This window comes from Aquarana catesbeiana, linkage group LG03, assembly GCF_042186555.1.
Source record: "Aquarana catesbeiana isolate 2022-GZ linkage group LG03, ASM4218655v1, whole genome shotgun sequence".
Lineage (NCBI taxonomy): Eukaryota > Metazoa > Chordata > Amphibia > Anura > Ranidae > Aquarana > Aquarana catesbeiana.
In genome coordinates this window covers 184748317-184774858 of record NC_133326.1, presented here as the reverse complement: position 1 = coordinate 184774858, position 26542 = coordinate 184748317, and the positions used below count along the sequence as shown (strand labels likewise).

The 26542-nt window shown below is 40.8% G+C and overlaps 1 protein-coding gene across 4 annotated transcripts in view; it reads left to right on the top strand.

The window, feature by feature from the left end:
• CCDC146 (coiled-coil domain containing 146) overlaps positions 1-26542 on the top strand; it is a 160355-nt gene that overhangs the window by 77027 nt on the left and 56786 nt on the right. For all 4 annotated transcript variants that reach the window (XM_073619596.1, XM_073619594.1, XM_073619597.1 and 1 more), the window contains exons 5-8: positions 9021-9078; positions 13215-13391; positions 24036-24109; positions 26234-26461. In XM_073619596.1, the coding sequence (XP_073475697.1) occupies positions 9021-9078; positions 13215-13391; positions 24036-24109; positions 26234-26461 (537 nt within the window). The remainder of the gene's footprint in view (positions 1-9020; positions 9079-13214; positions 13392-24035; positions 24110-26233; positions 26462-26542) is intronic.

Below are 26542 nucleotides of genomic sequence, written 5' to 3'. Positions count from 1 at the left end.
GAATTAACTTTGTTCAGCTTGTAAACAGGTTGCCTACAGAAGCATTGGTTTTAGTTAGTGGCTGGCCCAGGCTGGGGGGTAAAGTTCATGTTTGTGCTGCTGTTCCCAGGCTTTGTGGATTCAGCCTACCCACAGTTATATAAAAAAGGGGCGAGAGCTGTGTTTGGAGTCTCTTTTTCGGGCCACACTAAGCAGGACATGTTGTGACTACTGTGGAGGAGGACTGCTGTGCTTTGCAGTCTATTGGAGGCACCAGGAATCCAGAGATCAGCTAACACTTGGAGGATGTCTAAATGAACTATTACCTTTCTGGGGATATGCTTGGACAGCCAGGTAGGAATAGATAGGGTTTTTCTAATGCCAATGTTCATCATGGCCGCTATTGCTGAAAGACAAAAGTAAAGTGGCAACAACTGTTCTGAGCTTGGTCTGATGTTATTTAAAGGGGTGCATGTTGGTTCAAAAGAACTTGGGTCAGTAAAGCACATATGGGGTATGAAGTAAAGTCACTACCAGAGGTATACTCAACAGGACAGGCAATGTAGTTGGTATGGGTAACCAAGGACTAGAGCAAGGTATATCACAGCCACTCTTGAAGTGTGGTACCTGGTATAGGGGACGGGTCCTCCAGGGGGCGAGGGGTTTGATATTCTGGCTCCCTCCCCAGTAGTTGGTTTCCCGTAGCAACAGGAACCGAACCCTTGTTACAGAGATCCATGACCTGGTCACATGGTAGGAGAGTGAAAGAGTTAACAAATGCATGCATGAGGTCAGTGCTATGTGCATGGCAGGACCCCCTTCTGTCACTAGGAGTGGGGTGGCAGCAGTACCCTGGACTGGTGGAGAGAGCATGGGCTCAGCAGTGTGACTTGTAATTCCAACATACATCAAGCTAAGGTGTATAGAGACACAGAACAACATGTTTCAGAGGACATGGCACATCTCTAAGTCGAGCAACTGCCATAATGTTAGATTCTCACTTGACCGCAGTTCATGGCGAAAGGTACCCCCCATGTGCAGGGCGAGTGGCCCCACCCACAAGCTACCTTCTAAGTAAAGCTCATTTTTAGTGTAGCACTAACAATGTGAACTGTTGTATGCAAACAAACCCAAAAGTCACGCCACAGGTAATTCAAATCATCATATGCATGTCTTGAATATGCCCATTTCAGACTAGTTTCTTTGGTATATGTTAAATATTCTAGTAAAGCTATGATTACAAATCAGCTTTGCTGAGTTTTAATTGTTCTTCCCTCAGAATGGTGACCCATTTACAATTTACTATTCAGAACATTGAATGTATAGAAAGATGGTTGGAATTATCAGATTTTCCGTATGGGTGAAGAGTAGGAAAGCCGCAACAATTGTTGCTTGTCCATTACATGTGTTATGAAGAATGCTTGACATTTTCATCGTCAGAGCAAATGCTCTTTGAGTCATATGATATTAAGACGATGCTTGACTTTGCTTCTTATACAAAAATCTATTGTTTTGCAGATGGACTATGTCATTCGTTATCTCATTACTTCCTATTTATTTCATATCCTAAAAAAATGTCATGTTTTAAATGAGATAATAACAATGACAATATTTCTGGTACATTATGAGTAGAAGTTTCATGACAAGTGTATGACAGCTAATTCAAAAATTAAATGTCACAGTTAAATATACATCAGTACTTTGCCGAAAAATGTATTCATGTCTTCTGATCACCTAAATTAAATTTAAAAAAAGCACCTCTACTGAGATATACTGTACAATATGCCCTACTGATAAACGTATACACATATTGAGGTTATTTTACGTATTAAAACATTGAAGTATAAATGCAGTCTCCATGCATTTGTAGCTTTCTTACTGTTATATCTTTTACATGTCTTGAAGCTATGATCTTTAACTCACTTTTTCCTTTATATCAAATACTGTTCCTGTTCTAAATGGTGTTTCTGGTTGACAGTTTTAGCAAATCTGCCTTGTCTGATGGATCATTCATTAAAGTGCATCTATAGCACAAAATATTTTTTTAGTTTTGGATAGAGAAGGATTGGATTAGAACCTCTACAATCACAATCCAAAGGTTTTTTATTGCAGAGAGATCACAACACAAAGACTAATGCAATGTTTCAGAGTCACGCAGGACCCCTTCGTCAGGCATGACCTGACGAAGGGGTCCTGCACGACTCTGAAATGTTGCACTTGGCTTTGTGATGTGATTTCTCTGCAATAAAAACCTTTGGATGGTGATTGTAGATCCATGGTGTGCTGGAGAATATGTACACTTTCTTGATGTCTCCAAGATCCAGCTGGTAATTGCTACAGCACCCACCATTAATGAGCCTTGTTTTCCAGGAACGTGGGCGATAGGAATGTAGACAAGGATTAGAACCTCTGTCATGTTTTTTATTGCTGTCTGGGTCCCCACTAGGTAGATTTCCCTTCTCTTATTATCTTGGTGACCTGTGTCACCAAATCAGAAAGTCACTGGAAAGTCTAAATGTTATAGTTGTCACCAGAACATAAGCAGTGAGGGAAAATGAGGATATCTGTTCCGTTGATAACAATCTAAAAGGGCAGGGACATAGCCAAAAATCACAGGGCTTTATAACAAAAATGGAACCTTTTGAAACTTTATTTTTGCGATACCCAGCACTTTACATTGCTGGCCATTGGATTATACTGCATCCCATATAGCAGCAGCTCTACTACTATGCCCCTGATAACAGCTCTCTTTACATTGGTGGTAAGAAAATGTCTCTTATTACATTGCTGCCCCCTGTTATATATTGATGGTCAGTGTAAATGCCTCTGTTATACACTGGTGGTCAGTGCAATTAGGGTTCTGTTAAACATTGGCGGTAAGCTCAATCAAAGCCCTTGATATACCTTATACTATTGCAAACGATTGACCTGCGGCATGTTTTTCTCAATGAAAACCTGTCAGCATTGTGTGTTGGTGGTCAATGCATGCCCCGTTTTACATTGGTAGCCAATGCAATTGTAGCCCTGTCGTAACTGATGTTCAGTATAGTTCATCAGTGGTTACAGTAAACATGCCACTGTTGAACGTTGGTGGACAATGCAAACATATTCTTGTCATAAATTGGCGGTCAGTTTAAACATGTTGGTGTTGATAGTTAGTGCTCAGTGCAACCACAGACCTGTCATAGTTGGGGTTTCATGCAAAAGTATTCTTGTTATACTTTGGGGATATCTGCAAATGTATCCATGTTATCATTAGTGGTCAGTGCAAATTAAAGCCCTGTTGAAGTTATTGTTTATTATAAAGATAGCTCTGTCTTACGTTTTTGCTCAGTTTTAAGGTGCAAAAATGCCCTGTGCTATTGTAAATTGGCAGTTATTGCAAATGTAGCCTTAGGCTGGGTTCACACTGCAGAACGCATGGGCTCACAGCAGGAGTCCGGTGCGTCTCCATTCACTGCTTCAGGTATGATTTCGGCCCAGATTTTTGGCTGAATTTGGACATGAAATGGATCAAAAGACGCACAGGACTCCCGTGCAATTCGCATCAGAGCCACTGTGGAGATGTGTGAACCGGCTCCATAGAGAGCCGGTCACAAACTCCTGCTATGCGAATTGGATGCGGAGAAATCCACATCCAATTCGCAATAGTGTGAACCCAGCCTTAGATGTGCATTGGTCAGTGAAAATATAGGCCTGACACAGTTTGGTAGTCAGTAAAAACATAGCCCTGTAGCAGTTCAAACTTAACCCTATCACATCTTAGTGGTCAGAGCAAGTATAGCCCTGTGGTACCTTGATGGTCAGTGTATACATATGCCCATTTACCGGTACATTGGTGGCCAGTGCAAATATAGCCCTGATATGCATTTGTGGTGAAAAATGTGTGCTACTCACAAACTTCATCTCTGCTGTCTTTTCTCAGCCCAGGCAGCTCAGCTCTTGTACATGTAGATGCCAGCAAAAAGCTCTGTGCCCAAGTAGCCACTGTATCCCCTGGACCATCTGAAACTATATTGGCCCGAACAGGCAGGCCAATCTGTGAAAAAATCATCCTTTTTTCTCATGCCTGGCCATTTCACTATTTTGATAGCAACAGGGAAGGGATACCTAAGCTTAAGCTGGGTATACATTATTAGAATTTTGTGAGGCATTGTTTGTTGTAAGAAAGCTGCAAGAACATTGTTTCATTTTTCTAGTCATTAGTTGGGTCAAATTGAAGTTCATTTTTGACCACAGTGAAGTGAAAATTCAAAGGAACAGGACTTCTAACATTGTATGTGGTTTTCATTCTGTAAAGTACAATCATTGCAAAACTGAATGTTAAAAGCAAACAAAATCTTTAATTACTTTTTAACGACATTGAAATGTTCTGAGGATTTTTGTATGAATTTTTGTTTGAAATTCATCGAGTATATACCCAACTTTAGGGTAAGCAGCTTAATAAATACGCATGTTGTCACTTAAAAGTCCAATGTGATTGCTTTCCCTGAGCCTGATATCAGCCACATGGAGACTGCTATGGCGGTACTCATAGCAGTCTCCATGTGGCTGATATCATCGGTAGTCATCGCAGGCACTAGCATTGAAGTAATACTAAAAAAGATTTTCAATCATGTCATGCTTATATAATGGTTAAATGAACATGTTAATTTGACCTTCATAAAGAAACCAGTTTACATAATTACATTTAAAAGAAATGTATGTATTTAATTAAGTGTAATTAAAAATATAAAAAAGTATATATAAATTCAGCGCTGACTGATCAACGGACACAAAAGAATAAATGCAAGCAGACACTAAGGTTAACTCAACAACACCTCAATGACATAAATAAAAAAATAGTGCTGCGCAAATAAAAAAGTCCTTAAACATCATGTATCAGATGTGATGAGTAAATTGGAAGACAGGAACCACCAGTGGACACTCAGGGTGACAGATACTCACCTTACCCTCACCTTAAATACTCGACCTGAAACAGGTCACACAGCATGAACAGCATACACTGGGTGGATAAGTCCTGGCAATGGTGGTATCGCCTTCACACTTAATTATTATATTGGGCAGTAATAGAATTATCTGTCTCCTCAGCCGTCTGTCATGGATTCTTTGTTTCTGATCTGATCACTATTTCATCATGTCCACATGATGAAACAGTGATCAGATCAGAAACAAAGAATCCATGACAGACGGCTTATCCACCCAGTGTATGCTGTTCATGCTGTGTGACCTGTTTAAAGTCATTCATTCATTCATTCATTTGAGTATTTAAGGTGAGGGGCCATCCATGTCCGGTGTAGGGATCAGAGTCACCAATCAGTTATTTTCTGTCACCCTGAGTGTCCACTGGTGGTTCCTGTCTTCCAATTTACTCATCACATCTGATACATGATGTTTAAGGACTTTTTTATTTGCGCAGCACTATTTTTTTATTTAATTAAAAATATGGTACTAACAAAGAAAATAAAGAAAAGAGTTGGAATAAACAAATCACTTTTTGAGCCAAAGGCATTTTTAGTCTTAGAAACATAACTCAGTATTTAAAAAATGTAAGTAATTTAAGGTTAAAATGTACACAGGATCATAACCCAACCCATTAACTTGGCGTACGCTGAAGGAATTGAGGGTTTGGAATGACCTTGAAATATTCACTTAGTGAGTAGCATGGGAGCGTCCGTGGTAATATGGAATGGAGATAATTGTGATATGGTTAAAAATTGTGACAGTTAAGAATATTTTATCTGGAAAAAGAAGCAAGTTTTTTTTTTTAATTGAGTATCCATAAACCCAGAAAGTCAGTAGCCCGGGAAGCCTTGTTCTTAATTTTGCATAATGTTATTGTAAATTGTTACCACTTTACAGCAACTGCAAACACTAATTTGTCAATCATGTGATTGGTCAGAATTATAAATATTGTTTTATAGAGCACACCTTATATATTATTGCTACTGTTTTATACAGTGGGGAAAATAATTATTTCAACCCCCTGCAGATTTTGTAAGTTTGCTCACTTACAAAGAAATGAAGGGTCTATATTTGTTATTATGGGTGCATTTTAAATGATAGAGACAAAATATCAACCAAAAATCCAGAAAAAAACACATCAATTGAGTTGCAGTTCAGTGAGTACATAAAGTATTGATCCCCTACCCATCAACAATAATCCTGGCTCCAACAGACTGGCTACAGTATGTGCTCATGTGGTACACAGATTAGTCCTGTCAATTTAAGAAGGTGCTCCTAATGACAATTTGTTTTGTGTATAAAAGACACTTGTCCACAGAATCTCTTTCTTCCATTCAAACCTCACCATAATGGGCAAGACCAACGAGCTGTCAAAGGATGTCAGGGACAAGATTGTAAACCTGCACAAGGCTGGAATGGGCTACAAGACCATCAGCAAGAAGCATGGTGAAAAGGAGACAACTGTTGGTGCGATTATTCGCAAAATGAAGAAATACAAAATAACCATCAATCGCCCTTGGTCTCTGGAGCTACATGCAAGATTTCGCCTCGTGGGTTAAGGATAATCATGAGAGAAGTGAGGGATCGGCCCAGAACTACAAAATGATCTCAAGGCAGTAGGGACCACAGTCACCAAACAAACCATTGGTAACACAATACGCCGACATGGATTGAAATCCTGCATTGCCCGCAAGGTCCCCCTCCTCAAGAAGGCACATGTACAGGCTCGTCTGAAGTTTGCCAATAAACATCTAAATGATTCAGAGATGGATTGGGAGAAAGTGCTGTGGTCAAATGAGACCAAAATTGAGCTCTTTGGCATTAACTCGTCTTGCTGTGATTGGAGGAAGAAAAATGCTGACTATGACCCTAAGAACACCATCCCTACAGTCAAGCATTGAGGTGGAAACATTGTGCTTTGAGGCTGTTCCACTGCTAAAGGTACAGGTCAACTTTGCTGCATTGAGGGACCAATGGACGGGGCCATGTATTGCAAAATCTTGGATGAGAACGTTCTTCCCTTAGCCAGAACACTGAAGATGAGTCATGGATGTGTCTTCCAGCATGACAATGACCCAAAATTTACCACCAAGGCAACAAAGGAGTGGCTCAAGAAGAAGCACATTAAGGCCATGGATTGGCCTAGCCAGTCATCAGACCTTAATCCTATAGAAAATTTAAGGAGGTAGCTGAAACTTTGAGTTGCCAAGCGACAGCCAAGAAACCTTAGGGATTTAGAGAAGATCTATAAAGAAGAGTGGACCAAAATCCCTCCTGCGATGTGTGCAAACCTGGTAACCAACTACAAGAAATGTCTTACCTCTTTGCTTGCCGTCTTGCCAACATGGGGTTTCTCCACCAAGTACTAAGTCATGTTTTGCTTGGGGATCAAGTACGGTACTTATTTTACTCACTGAACTGCAACTCAATTTATAACATTTGTATCGTGTTTTTTCCGGATTTTTTGTTGATATTCTGTCTCTATCATTTAAAACACACCTATGATAACAATTATACCCTTCGTTTCTTTGTAAGTGGGCATTGTCGGTCTGGTGTGAGGATAGTGTTGGATATACTAGCAGATTTAGATACAATAACAAATTGAAGCCAAGCTCCAGCTAACATTTTCAAGCAGTTACTGCAATAGTTTTGTTCATTTTGGGATAAAGGTTTTATATAAACAAATCAAAGCTTACCATTGTAAGCACCCCTGTCAGTGTTAAATAGTTTGTCTCAACCCTCTAACTGTCACTTTTGCTAGACAGCTTGTTAATAAAATAAAAGAAAGAAAGCTTAAAAAATAATGCAGATAGCACATGTAAGGATTAAAGCTGAAATATAATAAATGTTTGCTTTTGGGTTCAATACAACTTTAACTGGTTATTATAGCAGGTGCTGGTAGTAGGCCATATCTACAGTAGGGCACCTTTAAAACTCAAGATCTGGGCCACTAGAGCAGCATTAATCTATGGTGTGAACTTAAAAGGATAAGTGCACCCTAACACTAATGCCGCGTACACACGGTCGGACTTTTCGTCTACAAAAGTCCGACAGCCTGTCCGACAGACTTCCGACGTACCTTCGGCGGACTTGCGGCAGACTTTCTTACGAACGGACTTGCCTACACACGACCACACAAAAGTCCGACGGATTCGTACGTGATGACGTACACCGGACTAAAATAAGGAAGTTCATAGCCAGTAGCCAATAGCTGCCCTAGCATGGGTTTTTGTCCGTCGGACTAGCACACAGACGAGCGGATTTCGGGGTCCGTCGTACTTACGACGTAAAGATTTGAAGCATGTTTCAAATCTAAAGTCCGTCGGATTTGAGGCTAAAAAAGTCCGTTGAAAGTCCGGAGAAGCCCACACGCGATCGGATTACCAGCCAGCTTTAGTCCGTCAGCGTCCGTTGGACTTTTGTAGACGAAAAGTCCGACCGTGTGTACGCGGCATAAAATCTCTACATCTACAGACATCCGCGAACTAACACTAACCTATCTAGTCCTGCCAAGTGGAAATCAGTATACATACCTTTTTTGAAGCTGATCCAACCCGATCCTATGCTGAGCTGTCAGCTGCGGCTTTGCTGTGGAGACGGGTGCAGAGGACTCATCCAACAACTGAAGCCCCATAGTAAGTCTATGGGTAACATCACTTCCCTTTCATTTCACAGCCGTTGTCGGCTGTGTCCTTTGCAGAGCTTCCACTGCTGGAGACCGGACCAGATCGGCTTCAAAAAAGTTATGTATACTGATTTCTTCTTTATAGGGCTAGATAGGTTAGGCGTATATTGTGGATGTCTGTAGATGTATCGATTTTAGTGTTAGGGTGGACTCATCCTTTAGCACATAATGGGGTCACTGCAGTATTAGCATTAGAAAATGGTATGCAATATACAGATTGTTCTGGATTTAGCATACTATACTGTCATTAGCAAAGGTGGTTAAAGTTGTAGTGCCATTTTTATTATTTCATCTACTTAAATGCTACTTTTACAAAAGTTATTTTGAATAGGAATATGGAGAGCATTCCCCATACCTCCTAATCATGGCCTGAATGTATACTTTCCAACAGGTTACAAGAGGAGAAAACACTGCTAGAAAGAGAATATGAACGACTGCCTAAAATTGGGGTAAAGTAACAACAAATTATAAGCTATTTTTTAAAATTCCATTACTGAATTTACTATTACTAACTCATACAAGTAAGGCATGCCATGGCTTAACCACTCTGTAAAGAATCTTTCCTAAACTGAGAGACAAATCTTCTTTCTTTCATACACACTGATGTTCTTTAAAGGGTAAGTGTCAGGACGATCCTGCCAGTAACAGGCGTTCTAGACTTGCTGGTGCGCGATTGCGGGTGCGCACGTGCACGCGCACTGGAGCACGCTCACTAACGCCAAGCAGGCTATTTAAACCAGACTGACACACAGGGACTTTGCTGTCTACTCTACAGTGTTCTGTGTGTTCCTGATATCTGACATCTGTTCCTGTGCTTTACCCGGCTTGCCTCCGACCATCCCTGCCATCTGCCTGCACCTGACTTCAGCCTGCTTGCCTCTGATCAGCCCTGCCATCTGCCTGCACCTGACTCCGGCCCTTCCTTTCCGCCCTATCGAGCCTACGACTGCCCCATCAAGCTCCTTCCAGGAGCCGAATCTTCCCTTTAACTGAAGGGAACACTAAAAGAATACATAGACGAGAATCTAAAGAAAGGGTTCATCTGTCCATCCGCATCCCCGGCAGGTGCGGGCATCTTTTTTGTAGAAAAGAAGGATCACACCCTACGGCCTTGCATAGACTATCGTGAGCTTAACAAAATCACCGTTAAGAATCGCTACCCTCTCCCCTTGGTACCTGAGCTATTCCAGAGACTGGGAGCCGCCACTATTTTTACCAAGCTAGATCTCCGGGGGGCCTACAATTTGGTCCGTATCAGTGAAGGGGAAGAATGGAAGACCGTTTTTCGCACCCGATTTGGGCACTTTGAGTACTTGGTAATGCCCTTCGGCCAGGACCACTTGGATCTGTTCGTCATCGTCTGCCTGGACGCTATCTTAATCTTCTCCTCTTCTCTGGATTCCCATCGCAGGCATGTCAGATGTGTGTTAACTCGGCTCCAGCAGCATGGCCTGTATGCCAAGTCTGAAAAGTGCGAGTTTTAGCAAGAGAGTATTCAATTTTTGGGACTAATCATTTCTATAGAGGGTATCAAGATGAACCCTCAAAAGATTGCTGCAATTCTTGATTGGTCAGCTCCCACAGACAAGAAAGGAATCCAACATTTCGTAGGACTTGCCAATTTCTACCAAAAGTTTATTAAAGAATTCTCAGCCATCATCAACCCTATCACCCAGCTAACCAAACAAGGAATCCGCTTCCATTGGTCCCCAGAGGCCCAAACTGCCCTTGAGTCCCTTAAAAGACTGTTCACCTCCGCTTCTGTAATTGAAGCATCCTGACTCGACCCTACCATTTGTTCTGGAAGTAGACACTTCTGAAATCGCTGTGGGAGCAGTACTTTCCCAACGACAGGGGATCAAAGCCCTGTTACACCCGGTAGCTTTCTTCTCCCGTAAGTATCAACAGCAGAAGGAAATTACGATTTGGGAGACCGAGAACTACTGGCAATAAAATCTGCACTGGAAGAGTGGCGATACCTGTTGGAAGAAGCCGCCCATCCAATCTTGATCTATACAGATCACAAGAATCTGGAATATCTGAAGTCTGGAAAAAGGTTGAAGCCACGACAAGCCAGGTGGGCATTATTATTCTCCAGGTTCTCTTTTTTTGCTCGAAGAACGCAAAACCTGATGCCCTGTCTAGGAGGTTTCATAAATCTAAAGAAACCTCTCCTCCGGACACTATTCTTTCCCTAGGAAATTTTCTTCTGGTACAAGAAGATTTGCTTTCCTGGATTAAGCAAGCCTCCATGGGGTTGGCACCTCCCATTGAAGCTGAGTTTCAAGCAAAGGATGGTCTCTTCTGGTACAAGGGCAATATTTTTGTACCCGAAGGCCTACGGGTCACTATACTGGAATTTTGCCATGATCATGCACTAGCCGGACATTTTGGCATTACCAAAACTGTTGACTTTGTGCAACGCACCTTCTGGTGGCCTCAAGGAGTTGGAGACTGCAAGAGATACGTGGAATCCTACACCACCTGCATCCGTAGCAAGAACAGTAGAGCCAAGGCCTGGGGGTTGTTAAAACCATTGTCTGTCCCAGATAGACCGTGGAAGATGTTATCCATATACTTTTTTGTCGAATTGCCCCCGGCAGAGGGTCATATCGCTATCTTCGTAGTGGTAGACCTCTTATCTAAAATGGCACACTTCATTCCAATGAAAGGTACTCCCTCAGCTCCTGAAACAGCTCAAATATTCATCAGAGAAATCATTAAACTTCATGGAGTACCGGCCAACATTGTTTCGGATTGGGGAGTACAATTTACTTCCCGATTCTGGAAAGCTCTGTGTGAGACTCTAGGAATTGAGCTATCGTTGTCCTACCATCCTCATTTTCCCAAGATGACTGGATCTCCCTGCTCCCATTGGCCCAGGTTGCTTACAACAATTTCATCCATTCCGCTATGAAACAAACACCATTTTTTGCCAATTATGGCTTTCACCCACCATTTTCGCCTAACTCCATTCCTGAATGCTCTGTACCAGCGGTCCATGAAACAATATATTTTTTCTGCTCTAAAAATCAACTATTACAGGAAACCATGACAGGGACACAGGAACACAATAAAGAAGTCTTCGACAGGAAAAAACGAGGAGAATTAGTACTTGAACCCGGTAACCTAGTATGGTTATCCACAGTGAACCTAAAGTTGGCTTGCCCATCAAGGAAGCTGGGTCCTAAGTTCATGGGTCCATTTCCCATAAAAAGGAAAGATAAACAAGGTAGCCTATGAACTGGAACTCCCGGATTCACTCAAGATCCATCCTGTTTTTCACTTATCACTTCTGAAGCCTTCTGTTCCCAACCCTTTTCCTGACCGAAATGTGGATCCTCCTGACCCTGTAATAGTGGACGGAGAGGTGGAATTCGAAGTGGAAGCAATCTTGGATTACAGGAAGAGAAATAATCAAATCCAATTTTTGATCAAATGGAAGGGCTACGGCCTGAGGAGAACTCATGGGAACCTGAAGGCAACATCCATGCCAAGAGTCTGATTCAGTCCTTTAAGAGATCTCATCCTGAGAAGTTGGCCCAATTGGGCATCCGGAGGCTGCCCCTGGGGAGGGGGCAATGTCAGGAAGATCCTGCCAGTAACAGGCATTCTAGACTTGCTGGTGTGCTATCGTGGGCGCCAATGCCCTTGCACGAGCGGGCACGTGTGCCCACTAACGCCAGGCGGGCTATTTAAGCCAGACTGACACACAGGGACTTTGCTGTCTGCTCTACAGTGTTCTGTGTGTTCCTGATATCGGAAATCTGTTCCTGTGCTTTACCCAGCTTGCTTTCGATCATCGCTGCCATCTGCCTGCACCCAACTTTGGCCTGCTTGCCTCTGACCATCCCTGCCATCTGCCTGCACCTGACTCCGGCCTGTCTGACTTTTCTCTTCTGCCTGCTCCTTTGGTCCTTCTGCTGCCCGCCTGATAACCGACCCAGCTCTGACCTTCCGGAGTTCCTAAAGGAATCTTCCAGCAGTCTGCTACACTTGTCTGCTGATCCAGCCTGTTCAAGGTCCAGTCCACAGTACAATATAGCATTAATGTACTTACTTTGCAAAAATAAAACAGCTTTCCATTAATTCTACACAGGATTGCCTCACTCTCTTCATAGCTGTTTAAAAACACTGCTCGATTACTTCTGCCTTACTTCCTGGACAGACTTTAGGTCATGACACAGGAAGGAGTTGACCAACTGAGGGTAGAAGATGTAGGGTATGTGCTAATGATATCAGCTGGTTAACTCTTTCTGTTTAGTGTGTTTAACCAGCTATGAAGATAGTGAGGTAAGCCGGTGTAGAATGAATGGAAAGATGTTTTTTTTTGCAAAATAAGTACTATAATGCTATATTGATACATAGGGGAGCTGGAATTTTGAAGGAAAAAAAGTAAAAGGTGAACAAAGGTGAATTTAGCCTTTAAGTCACTTGTAAGATGTATTTTTATGTATACTAAATATTTCCAGGTTTTCTAATCTTTTATTATACGCAAGACCTCCCATCCATTTTAAAGTACTAATGTAGAATAAATCATTTACATGTTATTTTATATAAATTGAAAGTGTTGTGGATGTTATAGGAGCTAGAAAAAAGGGCAAAATTACTGAAAGAAGCCAGCGATGAGTTACAAAAAGAAAATACCCAAAGGCTTTTGGAAATCAAAGAACTGAAAGAAGACATGGCTTCAAAGGAAAGAGAAATTCAGATAGCACAAAAAGAACTAGAGAAGGAAATTGAACAACAGGAAATCATAAAGGTACATTCAATGTGTCTATCTTTTATTTTACATTCTTAACTGAAAAAATATATACATGGGTGCTTTGTGCATCCATCTAATAAGTTACATGACCATGGATGGCTTACCTAGTTGTTAGTTTATGTGAATTAGTCATTGTCAGTCAAATTTAGCTTTTCTGTGCAAATGTTTTTTTTTTAGGGCCCTTTCACACTGGGGCGGGGGCGGTGGTAAAGCGCCGCTATTGTAAGCGGCGCTTTACGTCAGTATTCGGCCGCTAGCGGGGCGGTATTACCCCCCGCTAGTGGGGGAGAAATGGTTAAAAACCACCGCAAAGCGCCTCTGCAGAGGCGCTTTGCCGGCGGTAAAGCCGCGCTGTCCCATTGATTTCAATGGGCAGGAGCGGTGAAGGAGCGTTATACACTCCGCTCCTTCTCCGCTCCGAAGATGCTGCTAGCAGGACTTTTTTTCCCGTCCTGCTAGCGCACCGCTCCAGTGTGAAAGCCCTCGGGGCTTTCACACTGGAGACAAAGCAGCGCCACTTTCGGGTTTGCAGGTGCTATTATTAGCGCAATAGCGCCTGCAAACCGCCCCAGTGTGAAAGGGCCCTTAGAGAAACTTAATTAAATGCTGGCATTTCAAATTTTATTTAACATTGTTAAATGTATTTGTTTATTTTTCCTTGTCAAAAGAAGTTTATTGAGTATACAATATTATAAAGATACATAAAGTAAGTTTACAAGGATCTATAAAGTAAGCTCATTGTTTTACAGTAGGGTTTATATAGGTAAATATCATGAAATTTCAAATATTAAACATTGGGTTCACGTAAACCTAAATTAAAGATATATATCATTTCCTTAGTTACTTTTGTAGGTATTTAAATGATTTATACCTACTATACATATTGTTTACAGGTAGAGTGTATATAGGTCAAATAAATTCTGATAATGAGCTTTAATCGTAAGGTGGAGAAAAGGAAAGAGAAAGAAGAAAAAGGGTAGAAAGGCAGAGGTATGGTCCACAAGGTTGTCCCGCTCGTCAGTTTATTATTCTTTTTAGTTCTCTTTAAAGCCTTAGAATGGGTGTCTCTGTAAGTCATTTAATCTGCTACCATGGCAACAGGACAGTCATTGAAGTTTGACAGGAACTGTTGTTTTATCCAAGGATGCCAAAGTTTTTCAAATTTTGGAATTTGATTTTGATCGATGGCTACCATCTTAGCATGGGACATTGTATTATTCATTCTGTGAATTGTTTCTGCTAGTACCAATGTAGGAGATTTCCATGCCTTGGCCACTGTTTGTTTTGCAGCCGTTGTTAGTTGGATCATAAGTTTGAATTGAGAGAGTGTTAACCATTCCGGTTTTAGATTAAGTAAAGTTATATAAGGATCTGGTTGTATTATTTTTTTAAATATTTTAGATGCAATCACGAAGACTTCCTTCCAGAAGGTTTGGATTACTGGGCACGTCCACCATATGTGTAAATGTGTGCCTATTTCTGGGCATCCTCAAAAACAAAGAGCTGAGGTATTAGGTGAATATTTTGCCACTCTAGCGAGTACAAGGTACCAGCGAGTTAGGACTTTATAATTTGTCTCCAGTGCTAAGATGTTGGGTGAAGATGACTTAGATGTGAGCCATATGTTAGACCAGTCCGTGTCTTCTAAAGTTCGTCCCAGGTCCCCCTCCCACCTCTGAACGTAAGAGGGTCTATTAAGATTTGCTACTCCATATAATTGATTATAAAGTGATGAAATTGTACCTTTAGCAAATGGATCTTTTGTACAGATTTGATTCAAAAATGGATAATTGGGATAATGTTGTATCCCCCTTTTGGAATGGTGTATAGAAATTTTTGATTTGGAGATATCTAAATATCTCAGAGTTTGGTAGATCATATTTTTCTCTAAGCGATGGGAATGAAAGGAATGATTTAGATGCTATGAAGTCATTTAGTGTCTGAATGCCTGATGTTGTCCAAGCTTTAAAAGAATTTGGGTAGATCCATGCCGGATAAAAGGCCGGATTTCTGATAAAAGAAAGGAGAGGATTGTGTGGAAATTGTAACTGATATTTGGTTTTTAGTTTATCCCAGAGAGATAAGAAGTGTTTAGTTATGGGATTATGAATTTTAAAGCGGTCTTTAGGATCAAGCCATAATAAGTTTGATATTAATAGAGGGTCATTTTCTGAAGCCTCTATAAATACCCATAATGGGATTTCCTGTTTTGCATGGTATTTGGACAGACTGGCCAAATGTGCTGCTCTTTAGTAGTTAGTAAAATTAGGGTATCCCAGGCCTCCTTTATTTTTGGGGAGATGTAGTGTGTGTATAGGTATACGTGGTTTAGAAGAGCCCCATATAAAGAAGTTGCTCTTTTTTGTACTATTCTCAAAAAATAGGAAGGAATTGGAATAGGGAGGACTCTGAATAGATAAAGCAATTTGGGTAGAATAGTCATTTTGATTGCATTAATCTTCCCTATCCAGGATAAAGGAAGTTGCGACCATTGTTTTATTAGATTAGTGATCTGTCTTAATACAGGAGGATAATTGGTTGAGAATAAGTCAGAATGAGATGCTGTTAAATGAATTCCAAGATATGGGATTGATTTTTCTGCCCATGTGAATGGGAGTGCAGCCCTAGCCGGGATCAATTCCATGTTTGTGAGTGAAATATTAAGCACTAGGCATTTCTTGGGATTAATCATAAGGCCGGATAGAGCTGCAAATCCATCAAGAGCTGGTATTAAGTTAGGACCAGAGACCTGTGGTGATGATAGAAAAAGTAATATATCGTTTGCAAATATACATAATTTGTGTGTGATACCTCCTACTTCAATGCCAGTTATAGTTTGGTTTGTTCTGATGTATTGGGCCATGGGTTCGAGTATAAGGGCAAATAATAAGGGAGATAATGGGCAACCCTGTCGGGTGCCTCTTTCGATATTAAAGGCATCAGATTTGTATCCAGCATATTTTATATAGGCTTTGGGTTTATTATATAATGCTTTGATCCATGTTAAAAAGTGGGGTCCAAAACCCCATTTTTGTAATGAATATTGCATATATTGCCAGGATACTGTGTCAAATGCCCTCTTGATATCGAGAGATAGAAAACATAAAGGGATTTTCCGTTTTTTAGCAATATGTGCCAATAACATTGCCCTGCGTATATTATCGCCTGCCTGTCTATTTGGCATGAAGCCTACTTGATCTCTATGTATTAATTTTCCTATAATGCTATTGAGGCGTTTTGCTATTATTTTTGCTAATAATTTAATATCAAGGTTTAACAGAGAGATAGGCCGATAATTCACACAGGAAGTATCATCAGAAAGGGGTTTTGGGATCATACAAACAATTGCCATTAGTGTTTCTTGCCGAAAAGAATGTCCATCTAGAAGTTTGTTAAAAGTTTCAGTGAGAATGGGAGAGAGTATTTCTGAGAATGTTTTATAGTATAAAGCTGAGTAGCCATCTGGGCCTGGTCTTTTGTTAAGTTTTAGGTCTTTTATGGCGTTAGCAACTTCATCTATAGTTATAGGTTCATCCAAACTGCTTTTTTGATTCTGAGATAACTCAGGTAAGGTTATTTTTGAGAAGAAGGATTCAGCCTCTGTAGGATTAAATTCATTGTTTGTCTTGTATAAAGTTGCGAGATGTGAGTGAAATTTATGGACTATTTTAACTGGATTACAAGTATAAACATTTTTTGATAATTTCAAACGTATTGGTTTGAAAGATTTGTTAGTTGAATTTAATGCCCGAGCCAAATATGTACCTGGTTTGTTTGTATTCATGTAGAAATTGGGTTTGGAGCGTTTGAGGGATTTATCAACTGACTCAGTGAGAAATAGATCGTATTCCAATCTAGATTTTTCCAGATGAGATTTTGTACTCTGAGATGGATTATCTTGGAATGATATGTAGGCTGCATTAAAATTGAGTTCTAGTTTTTTTGCTAGATTTTTGCGTTCCCGTTTAAATAGTGCCATTTGTCTTTGTATTGTACCACGCAAGACAGGCTTATGAGCTTCCCACAGTGTTATTGGGGAGATGTCTGTTGTATTATTAATTGATATGTATTCCTTTAAAGCTTGTTCAATGGCCATCTGATGTAGTGGGCGTTTGAGCATTATGTCCGGTAAGTACCACGTTGGGTCATGTGCTTTTGGTATGGCTGAGGCTATAGTAGTGTATACTGCATTATGGTCAGACCACGGAATCGGAATTATATCTGATGCAATAATTTCTGGTATCATTCCTATTGTTAGAAAAATATGATCTATTCTGGTGAAGGTTTGATGAGGGTGCGAGAAATAAGTGAATTTCTTTTTCATTGGGTTACTTTCTCTCCATGAATCTACCAGATTGTATTTGGAAAGAAGTTGAGAAAAAGGTAATCTAGAGGTTATTTTGGATGGTGTAAAAGGTGATTTATCTAGAAATGGGAGGAGGACCTGGTTCGAATCCCCACACATTATCACTGTTCCTATTTTGTGTGTATTAATCACTTGTAATATATGTGAGAGGAATGGTGTAGGTTGTTTGTTAGGAGCGTAGTAGGAAATCACCGTGATTTCTGTATCCATTATATAACCCATGAGTATCAGGTATCTACCTTCTGGGTCTTTAATTTCTGATGATAAGGTGAATGGTGTGGATCGGTGAAATGCAATTAGAGTTCCCCTTTGCTTGGTACAGGCAGAAGCCGTGTAAATGTGTTGATAAAAAGGAGAAATATATTTTGGAGTAGAATCTTTGGTGAAGTGTGTTTCTTAGAGGCATACTATGTGAGCCTTCTTGTTATGGAAAGTACGGAAGGCTTTGGTCCTTTTTTGAGGGACATTTATTCCCTGAACATTCAGGGAGAGTATATTCAGTGGTGCCATGGCAACAGATCAAATAGTTTTGACTTACTTTTTGTTATGCAGAGCTGACTGAGCAGATCAACCTGTGTGGACTGAAGAGATGAAAAGATAGAAAAGAAACCAGTGAATTCTGGAGTAAAGAGTAGACAAAAAACATATGAGATTAGATGATACATTGTATAAATTTTTTTTTGCAAGTAATCACAATTTACCCGTGAAAGAGAATAAATATCTCTCTCAGGGGAATAAGTGCCTTTGTCACACTCCCACATAATATGGTTGGGAGAATGAGGAGGGCTAATGGGGGTACACGGATCTTCCGCTTACAGGAGAGTGCTATGTCAAAAGACATCAAAATGATGTTTCATTAATTGGAGTGCAGAATATAGTTTTTGTTGAAATTATTTATTCCAGGGTGGTTGTATATGGTTAGTTTTGCCCTAGGCTAAATAATTCAGTTAGAAAGGTACTGTTAATAACTTTGGTATTGATGAAGATAGTTTGAATTATTTTGGGATTTTAACTCTTTTAGAGTAAACAATTACATATTTTATTCATATGCAACTGTTTAGATATGTTAACTCATAAAATTGAGGTTGTATTGCTTCAGATTAGAATAAACAAAAACATAATTCTAGGAACTAGTTAGGTAATAATATATTTGTTTTAAGAAAAGAAAGAAAAAGCTTCCATTACTTCTGGATTTTTGAACATATTTGTCCTAAAAAGTAATAAATCTATTGTTATTACCTGATAATATATAACTGAACAAGAATTTCCTTATTTCACTTATATATTCTAAGGCTATATGAATCAGAAGTAATAAGAAATATAACTGGAATGTAACATGATCCCACGCGGTGTGTGACTATCAGAATGCAGTTACATTCAGTTATAAATACAGGTTTTTTATAGAGAACCATCTCTTAGTATAATAAATGAAGAGCTATCAGGAATTAGGATGTCAGTCCATTGAATCTTCTTGGTCCATGCATGATGTGGCATAACGGCCTCTTTTGTGAGAATGATGATTCCCATTTTGTTCTGAAATTTTCTGGGTGCTGCCTGAAGGTGAAGATGATGCCATTCTTCTGCGTGTGGGAGAGTTGCTGCTTGTGGGTTCTGTCAGATTTAATTTTAAAAGGGTTTGTTGTAGTTCATCTGCTGATCTGCTTCTGTAAATTGTACCTTGGTAGTTAAATCTGACTGAAAAGGGGAAGCCCCATTGATACATAATGTTGTGGTGTTGCAGTTCCATTAGTTGGGGTTTCATGGATCGTCTTTTAGTAATAGTAAGTTGGGATAGGTCAGCAAAAATTTGATAATTGTGTCCTTGAAAATTAAGTTCCTTTTTTTCCCTTGCAGCAATTAGTATTTGTTCTTTCGTTCTGTAATAATGAAATTTTGTGATTATATCACGTGGGGGTCCATCTTTCTTTTTGGCTGTGAGGGCTCTGTGTACTCTGTCCAGTTCTAAACGTTCAATAGGGATATCTGGCTTTAGTTCTTGTAATAGAGCAGTAATAGTAGATTGCAGGTCTGTCACAGTTTCAGGTATTCCCCTTATGCGCAAGTTTGAACGTCTGGCTCTATTTTCGTAATCTTCGAGCTTAGTTTGAAGTATTAAATTCTCTTTTTTTAATTGTTCCAATTCTGTTATATTTTCTTGGGTTGTAATTTCAATTTCATCCATTTTTATTTCTAGGGCTGCGGTGCGGTTTCCCAGCTCTCTTATTTCTTTGGTTAGGCTTTTTGTTATTTGGTCTGAGGTTTGTTTTAAAGCCTTATGAAGCATCTTTTCAAATTGTAATAATATTACTGGGGATGTTGAGGAGGCTTGTGGAGAAGTTTGTGAGAGGATTTGTTCTGTATCTGACTCAAATGGAGAGTCTTGCTGTGACATTTTCTGTCTGTGAGAGCGCCCTGATGCTGTATATTGTGAGGTGACTGGAGCTGCTTTAGTTGCAGTGAGTGCCTGTGAGCTCTTTGTGAGGTGATTTTTATTTCTGCCACGGTTTCCTCCCAGTACCATATTTCCTGCCCAAACTTTCACAGTTTGTTCCCTGGGGCAAAAAGGTTCAAATGGATACCTTTTGAGCTTGCAGGCTCCGCTTTGTCCTTCTCTTCTCTCCTCAGCGGTGCGGAGCTCTAACAATGCATGTCTGCTGAGCTAGGCTCCGCCTCCTGCCTCCGTATTTGTTTATTTTTAAGACCAGATGGACAGGAGAGGTTAAAATGTGTAATGTGTTATGTGTTAAATATGTGATGTGAAGTTTAGGTTTTTATTGAATGTACTTTTGTTTTGTAGTGAAATGTTTTATGGTGTTTGCAGGAATAAAACATTTGCAATAAATAATATGGATTAAAAATCTATTTAGCATTGATAAAGCTTAATTAGAGCAATTAAACTTCAGCTATTTAGTGCAATTGCATGAATGACAATTGAATTTGTATTGGTTTGGGTTACTGTCAGGGCTGCAATCAGGGGGGTACAGCATTACAACTGTAAGGGGCCCGCCCGGGCCAGAAAAAGGCAGGATGGGTGAAGGAGATCCGTGCTGTGCAGTATAGAAACGATCTCAGTTTCTGCAGTTCTCGTGTGATTGATTTTAGACATCGAGCTCTTTATTGCCACCTCTGGCTACTATGTGCATATGCAGCCCTCATGTGACAGTGATCTGCCTGTACTATGCTTCTCAGCAACATGTCATCTTTGTAAAAACAAGCTGGGACCAGGTAGGAAGTTACAAATAGGGGCTGTGAAGGAAAGGGAGGGGGGGCTGTTTGTGTACAGGGAGGGGCCAGAGGCTTGTGTGTGTACAGATTTGTGTATGTGGGGCTGCCATATATACAGTGGGGACGGAAAGTATTCAGACCCTCTTAAATTTTTCACTCTGTTATATTGCAGCCATTTGCTAAAATCATTTAAGTTCATTTTTTTCCTCATTAGTGTACACACAGCACCCCATATTAACAGAAAAACACAGAATTGTTGACATTTTTGCAGATTTATTAAAAAAGAAACTGAAATATCACATGGTCCTAAGTATTCAGACCCTTTACTATGACACTCATATATTTAACTCAGGTGCTGTCCATTTCTTCTGATCATCCTTGAGATGGTTCTACACCTTTATTTGAGTCCAGCTGTGTTTGATTATACTGATTGGACTTGATTAGGAAAGTCACACACCTGTCTATATAGGACCTTATAGCTCACAGTGCATGTCAGAGCAAATGAGAATCATGAGGTCAAAGTAACTGCCCGAAGAGCTCAGAGACAGAATTGTGGCAAGGCACAGATCTGGCCAAGGTTACAAAAACATTTCTGCTGCACTTAAGGTTCCTAAGAGCACAGTGGCCTCCATAATCCTTAAATGGAAGACGTTTGGGATGACCAGAACCCTTCCTAGAGCTGGCCATCCAGCCAAACTGAGCTATCAGGGCAGAAGAGCCTTGGTGAGAGAGGTAAAGAAGAACCCAAAGATCACTGTGGCTGAGCTCCAGAGATGCAGTCGGGAGATGGGAGAAAGTTGTAGAAAGTCAACCATCACTGCAGCCCTCCACCGGTCGGGGCTTTATGGCAGAGTGGCCCGATGGAAGCCTCTCCTCAGTGCAAGACACATGAAAGCCCACATGGAGTTTACTAAAAAACACCTGAAGGACTCCAAGATGGTGAGAAATAAGATTATTTGGTCTGATGAGACCAAGATAGAACTTTTTGGCCTTAATTTTAAGTGGTATGTGTGGAGAAAACCAGGCACTGCTCATCACCTGTCCAATACAGTCCCAACAGTGAAGCATGGTGGTGGCAGCATCATGCTGTGGGGGTGTTTTTCAGCTGCAGGGACAGGACAACTGGTTGAAATCGAGAGAATGATAAATGCCGCCAAGTACAGGGATATCCTGGACGAAAACCTTCTCCAGAGTGCTTAGGACCTCAGATTGGGCCGAAGGTTTACCTTCCAACAAGACAATGACCCTAAGCACACAGCTAAAATAACAAAGGAGTGGCTTCACAACAATTCTGTGACTGTTCTGGAATGGCCCAGCCAGAGCCCTGACTTAAACCCAATTGAGCATCTCTGGAGAGACCTAAAAATGACTGTCCACCAACGTTTACCATCCAACCTGACAGAACTGGAGAGGATCTGCAAGGAGGAATGGCAGAGGATCCCCAAATCCAGGTGTGAAAAACTTGTTGCATCGTTCCCAAAAAGACTCATGGCTGTATTAGATCAAAAGGGTGCTTCTACTAAATACTGAGCAAAGGGTCTGAATACTTAGGACCATGTGATATTTCAGTTTTTCTTTTTTAATAAATCTGCAAAAATGTCAACAATTCTGTGTTTTTCTGTCAATATGGGCTGCTATGTTTACATTAGTGAGGAAAAAAATGAACTTAAATGATTTTAGCAAATGGCTGCAATATAAAAAAGAGTGAAAAATTTAAGGGGGTCTGAATACTTTCTGTCCCCACTGTATACAGGTGTGTGTGTGTGTGTGTGTGTGTGTGCGGGGGGGGCTGACATATATACAGGTGTGTGTGAGGGGGGCTGCCATATATACAGGTGTGTGTGTGTATGGGGGGGCTGACATATATACAGGCATGTGTGAGAGGGGGTTGCCATATATACAGGTGTGTGTGTGTATGGGGGGGCTGACATATATACAGGTGTGTGTGAGGGGGGCTTCCATATATACAGGTGTGTGTGTGTATGGGGGGGCTGACATATATACAGGTGTGTGTGTGAGGGAGGCTGCCATATATACAGGTGTGTGTGTGTGTGTGTGTGTATGTATGGGGGGCTGACATATATACAGGTGTGTGTGTGAGGGGGGCTGCCATATATACAGGTGTGTGTGTGTATGGGGGGCTGACATATATACAGGTGTGTGTGAGAGGGGCGGACAATTATACAGGTGTGTTGGGGGATTGCTGACATATATACAGGATTGAGGGGGGCTGAGTGCGTACAGGTGGGGTGGCCGGTGTGCGGATTTGGTAGGATGGCCCAAAGGCAAGCCCTGGGGAATGTTAGTGGTCAGGGTCAGGCTCAGGGAGGGGGGGGGGGGCAGATCTAAAGCTGTGTAAGGGGTCCAAAAATTTCTGATGGCTGCCTGTACTTTGTACATTACGCCTCATTTTTTTTCCTAATTAAAGTGTACCTTTTATTACTGCTGATAAAGGCATTTTTGGTAGAGTACTGCGAATCTTTGTGAAAAGTAATAATTACTTGTATGAGTTGCACTTACACATTACTTATCATGTATGCACATGTAGCATATTGAATGTTTGGCCCTTTTTAAAGTGGACCTTGCAGTAAACTTCCCCCTTTTTAGCAATCACCTGCTCTTAGTGGGTGAAAAATGTACCAGTGAAAAAGGTTAGACTTACTTACCGTACTTTCCACATTGCTGGGAGTGACGTTGCTGTCCTTCCAGGAAACTTACTGGGGAATATAGAGTAGGTGACATTTAGCAAGAAAAAAACTCCAGATAATTAAAAGTGCGTCTTCTCTTGAGATTTTGGCTGCTTTGTATGTCTAGCTGGAAGAAGTGTGGTGTCCTCCTTGCCTAGGTGCTGTGGGCAGAGGATGGGGGTAAGTATAAAACCTTAAACTCTTTTTGCTACAGGTAAATTCTATACCTGCTAATAGTAGATGTGTTGTTAGAGAGAGGACCAGGACAGTTTAACTTGACCTTGCATTTTAATGCATTATCCTCTAAGTGAAACCTAAAGATTTATTTTTCTCTTATGCTCATATGTTATTTTTTTTTTCCAGGATGAACTTGTGCAAGTCCAACAAATCCCTGTACAGCTTGCCAAAGACATGGAGAAGATAAACCGCAAATCAGTGTATGCTTTTCAGGAAAATTGCCAGTTCACTTGTATATGCACTTGTAATGGGTTAAATTGGAATGAGCAGAAAGATGTGCAGCCAACTTTTATAGGAAGGCATTGTATATAGGGAGGGGAAATTACAGATAACTTTCCCAGACTTGCCTTAAATTTGGCTTGACGAAGTAAAGAATGCTCTAAACACGTGCGATATAACTAGGGAATTAGAACATTGTTAAATTTAACAATAGACGATAGCCTTCTTCGTTCAAGCAGAGATTGGGAGACTAAGCTTGTAAGTCTACAACTAAAATTACAGAAATCATTCAGGTCTGTGAAAATTAGTCTTTAGGTAATTGCACAGCAATGTGATATATGCATTAACAGAAATGGTAGATGCAGTCCAGGAATGAAGTAGAGGTGTGATAATATTTCCTAAGAGACCACTGTAAAACAGCACAAGCATATCTTAGCACCCAGGGCCTAATGTATCGTTGTGTACTAACTAAAAACTGTACCGTACTGTAGTTGCACCTTCTCAGCCATCAGTCAGTATCAGACCTGCCTTTAAAGTTTGAATCTGGTTGGTAGTTGTGGGGAAATACCTCTTGTTTTTAGTAAAAACATGGTGATACATAAGCACCCTGAAGTTAGATTCACCAAAAAAGCAAACATCTGAATTGAAGAAGATTTATTATTTACCATGGACAGGGGTGCTTATAATGGTCAGCGTTTATTAATTTATGTAAAACCTTTACCCTAAAAGGACAAGAAAACTAGCTTAAAAAGTGTTAGCTGGAGTTTGGCTTTACTTTATCAGTCAAGTGCATCTAAATCTGCTAGTGCATCGAACACTACCCTCTCCCCAGATTGACAATGCTGCTGTTCAAGGGTGTCTCTATTGCACCTCCATCTAGAGTGGAGGCACCCTAAAGCCTAGTACACACGGGCTGAATGTTGGATGACATCAGTCGGTTCAATAAAAAACGGCCGACATTTGGCCCGTGTATGGCAGCCAGTCCGACAGAAGCTGGCTGTTTGGCTGGCGTCTGTCGGACATGCATGCTGGAAAACTAGCGGCCGACTGGCTCCTGATCAGTGCTCTCAGCCAATGGCTGAAAGTGTTGACCTGAGTGATCAGGTGGGGGCCGTCCTCATGTCAGGACACAACAGCTCAGCGGGAGAGATCGCTGTACTAACATCGGATTGTTAGCACAGTGGCTCCGACCAGGGCTGTCAGTTTTTTTCTCGTTCAACCCAGCCGAAAAGAACCTGATAGTGTGTACTAGGCTTAAGACAGGAAGTGTGTTTCTGGCCAGATCGCCAGATGAAAAAAAAGCATAGAAAAAGAAAACTATTCCAGCCACCACATTTACTGTAAGGATTGGGGTAAGCTACAAAATATATTCGTTTTGTTTTTTTGGTCTTAATACCGCTTTAAAGTAATTGTAAAGTCTTGTTTTTTTTTCTATAAAGATAACAAACGCTATACTGTACTTGTACTTGTGCTCCTGGCCCCTCCCTCCTGTCAAGTGCCCCCACAGCACGCAGCTTGCTATGGGGGCACCTGAGCCGAGTCACAGCTCCCTGTATTTATTCAGACACAGAGCCCGTCGCCTTCCTCTCCTGATTGGCTGACTGACTTGGATTGACAGCAGCGGAAGCCAATGGTGCCACTGCTGTGTCTCAGCCAATCAGTAGGGAGGGTCTCGGACGGCTGAGACACTCATGGACATCGCTGGACAGATAGGGGGTTCAGGTAAGTATTAGGGGGGCTGCTACACACAGAAGGTTTTTTATCTTAATGCATAGAATGCGTTAAGATAAAAAAAACCTTCTGACTTTACAACTTTAAGTGAAACATTACTTACATTATAAAGCCAGCACAGGCACATTTCTGTGCAGTAGGTACCTGCTATAACATTTAGCAGCCTTTTTATGGGAGGCAGGCTGTGTTTCCTTCATATTAGTGTCAATGTATAGCTGAGCCTTACACATTATACAACATCTGGCCGGGAATACCAAGGGTCAGGAAGTGCACAGATATCCCCAAGTGTTCCGTTGCTATGTACAGTAAAATGTTTTGTCTTGAAATTACTTTAGGCACAGCAATGAATCTTATTCTGTATGTATACATTCCAGGGAAACTGAGAAGAAAAAGCTGAAAATGGAAGAGGAATGCCAGGAGTTAAACAACAGCGTGAAGCAGATAGAGAATAAAACCAAAAAACTGTTGGAAGAGAAGGAAGATGTCATGAAGGAACTAGAGGGGAAGAGAACTCTGCTGGAAAATAAAGAGCAAGAGTTTAACCATCTCACCAAGTTACTGGAGTATTCCAAGGAAAATGAAGCCGCTGCTCTAGGAGAAAGGTTACTTTGCATTCATTGCCTTTTTTCCGTTTTGTATTTTTTAACTAGTAAAGATAGTGATTTTGGAATGTCATAAAATGA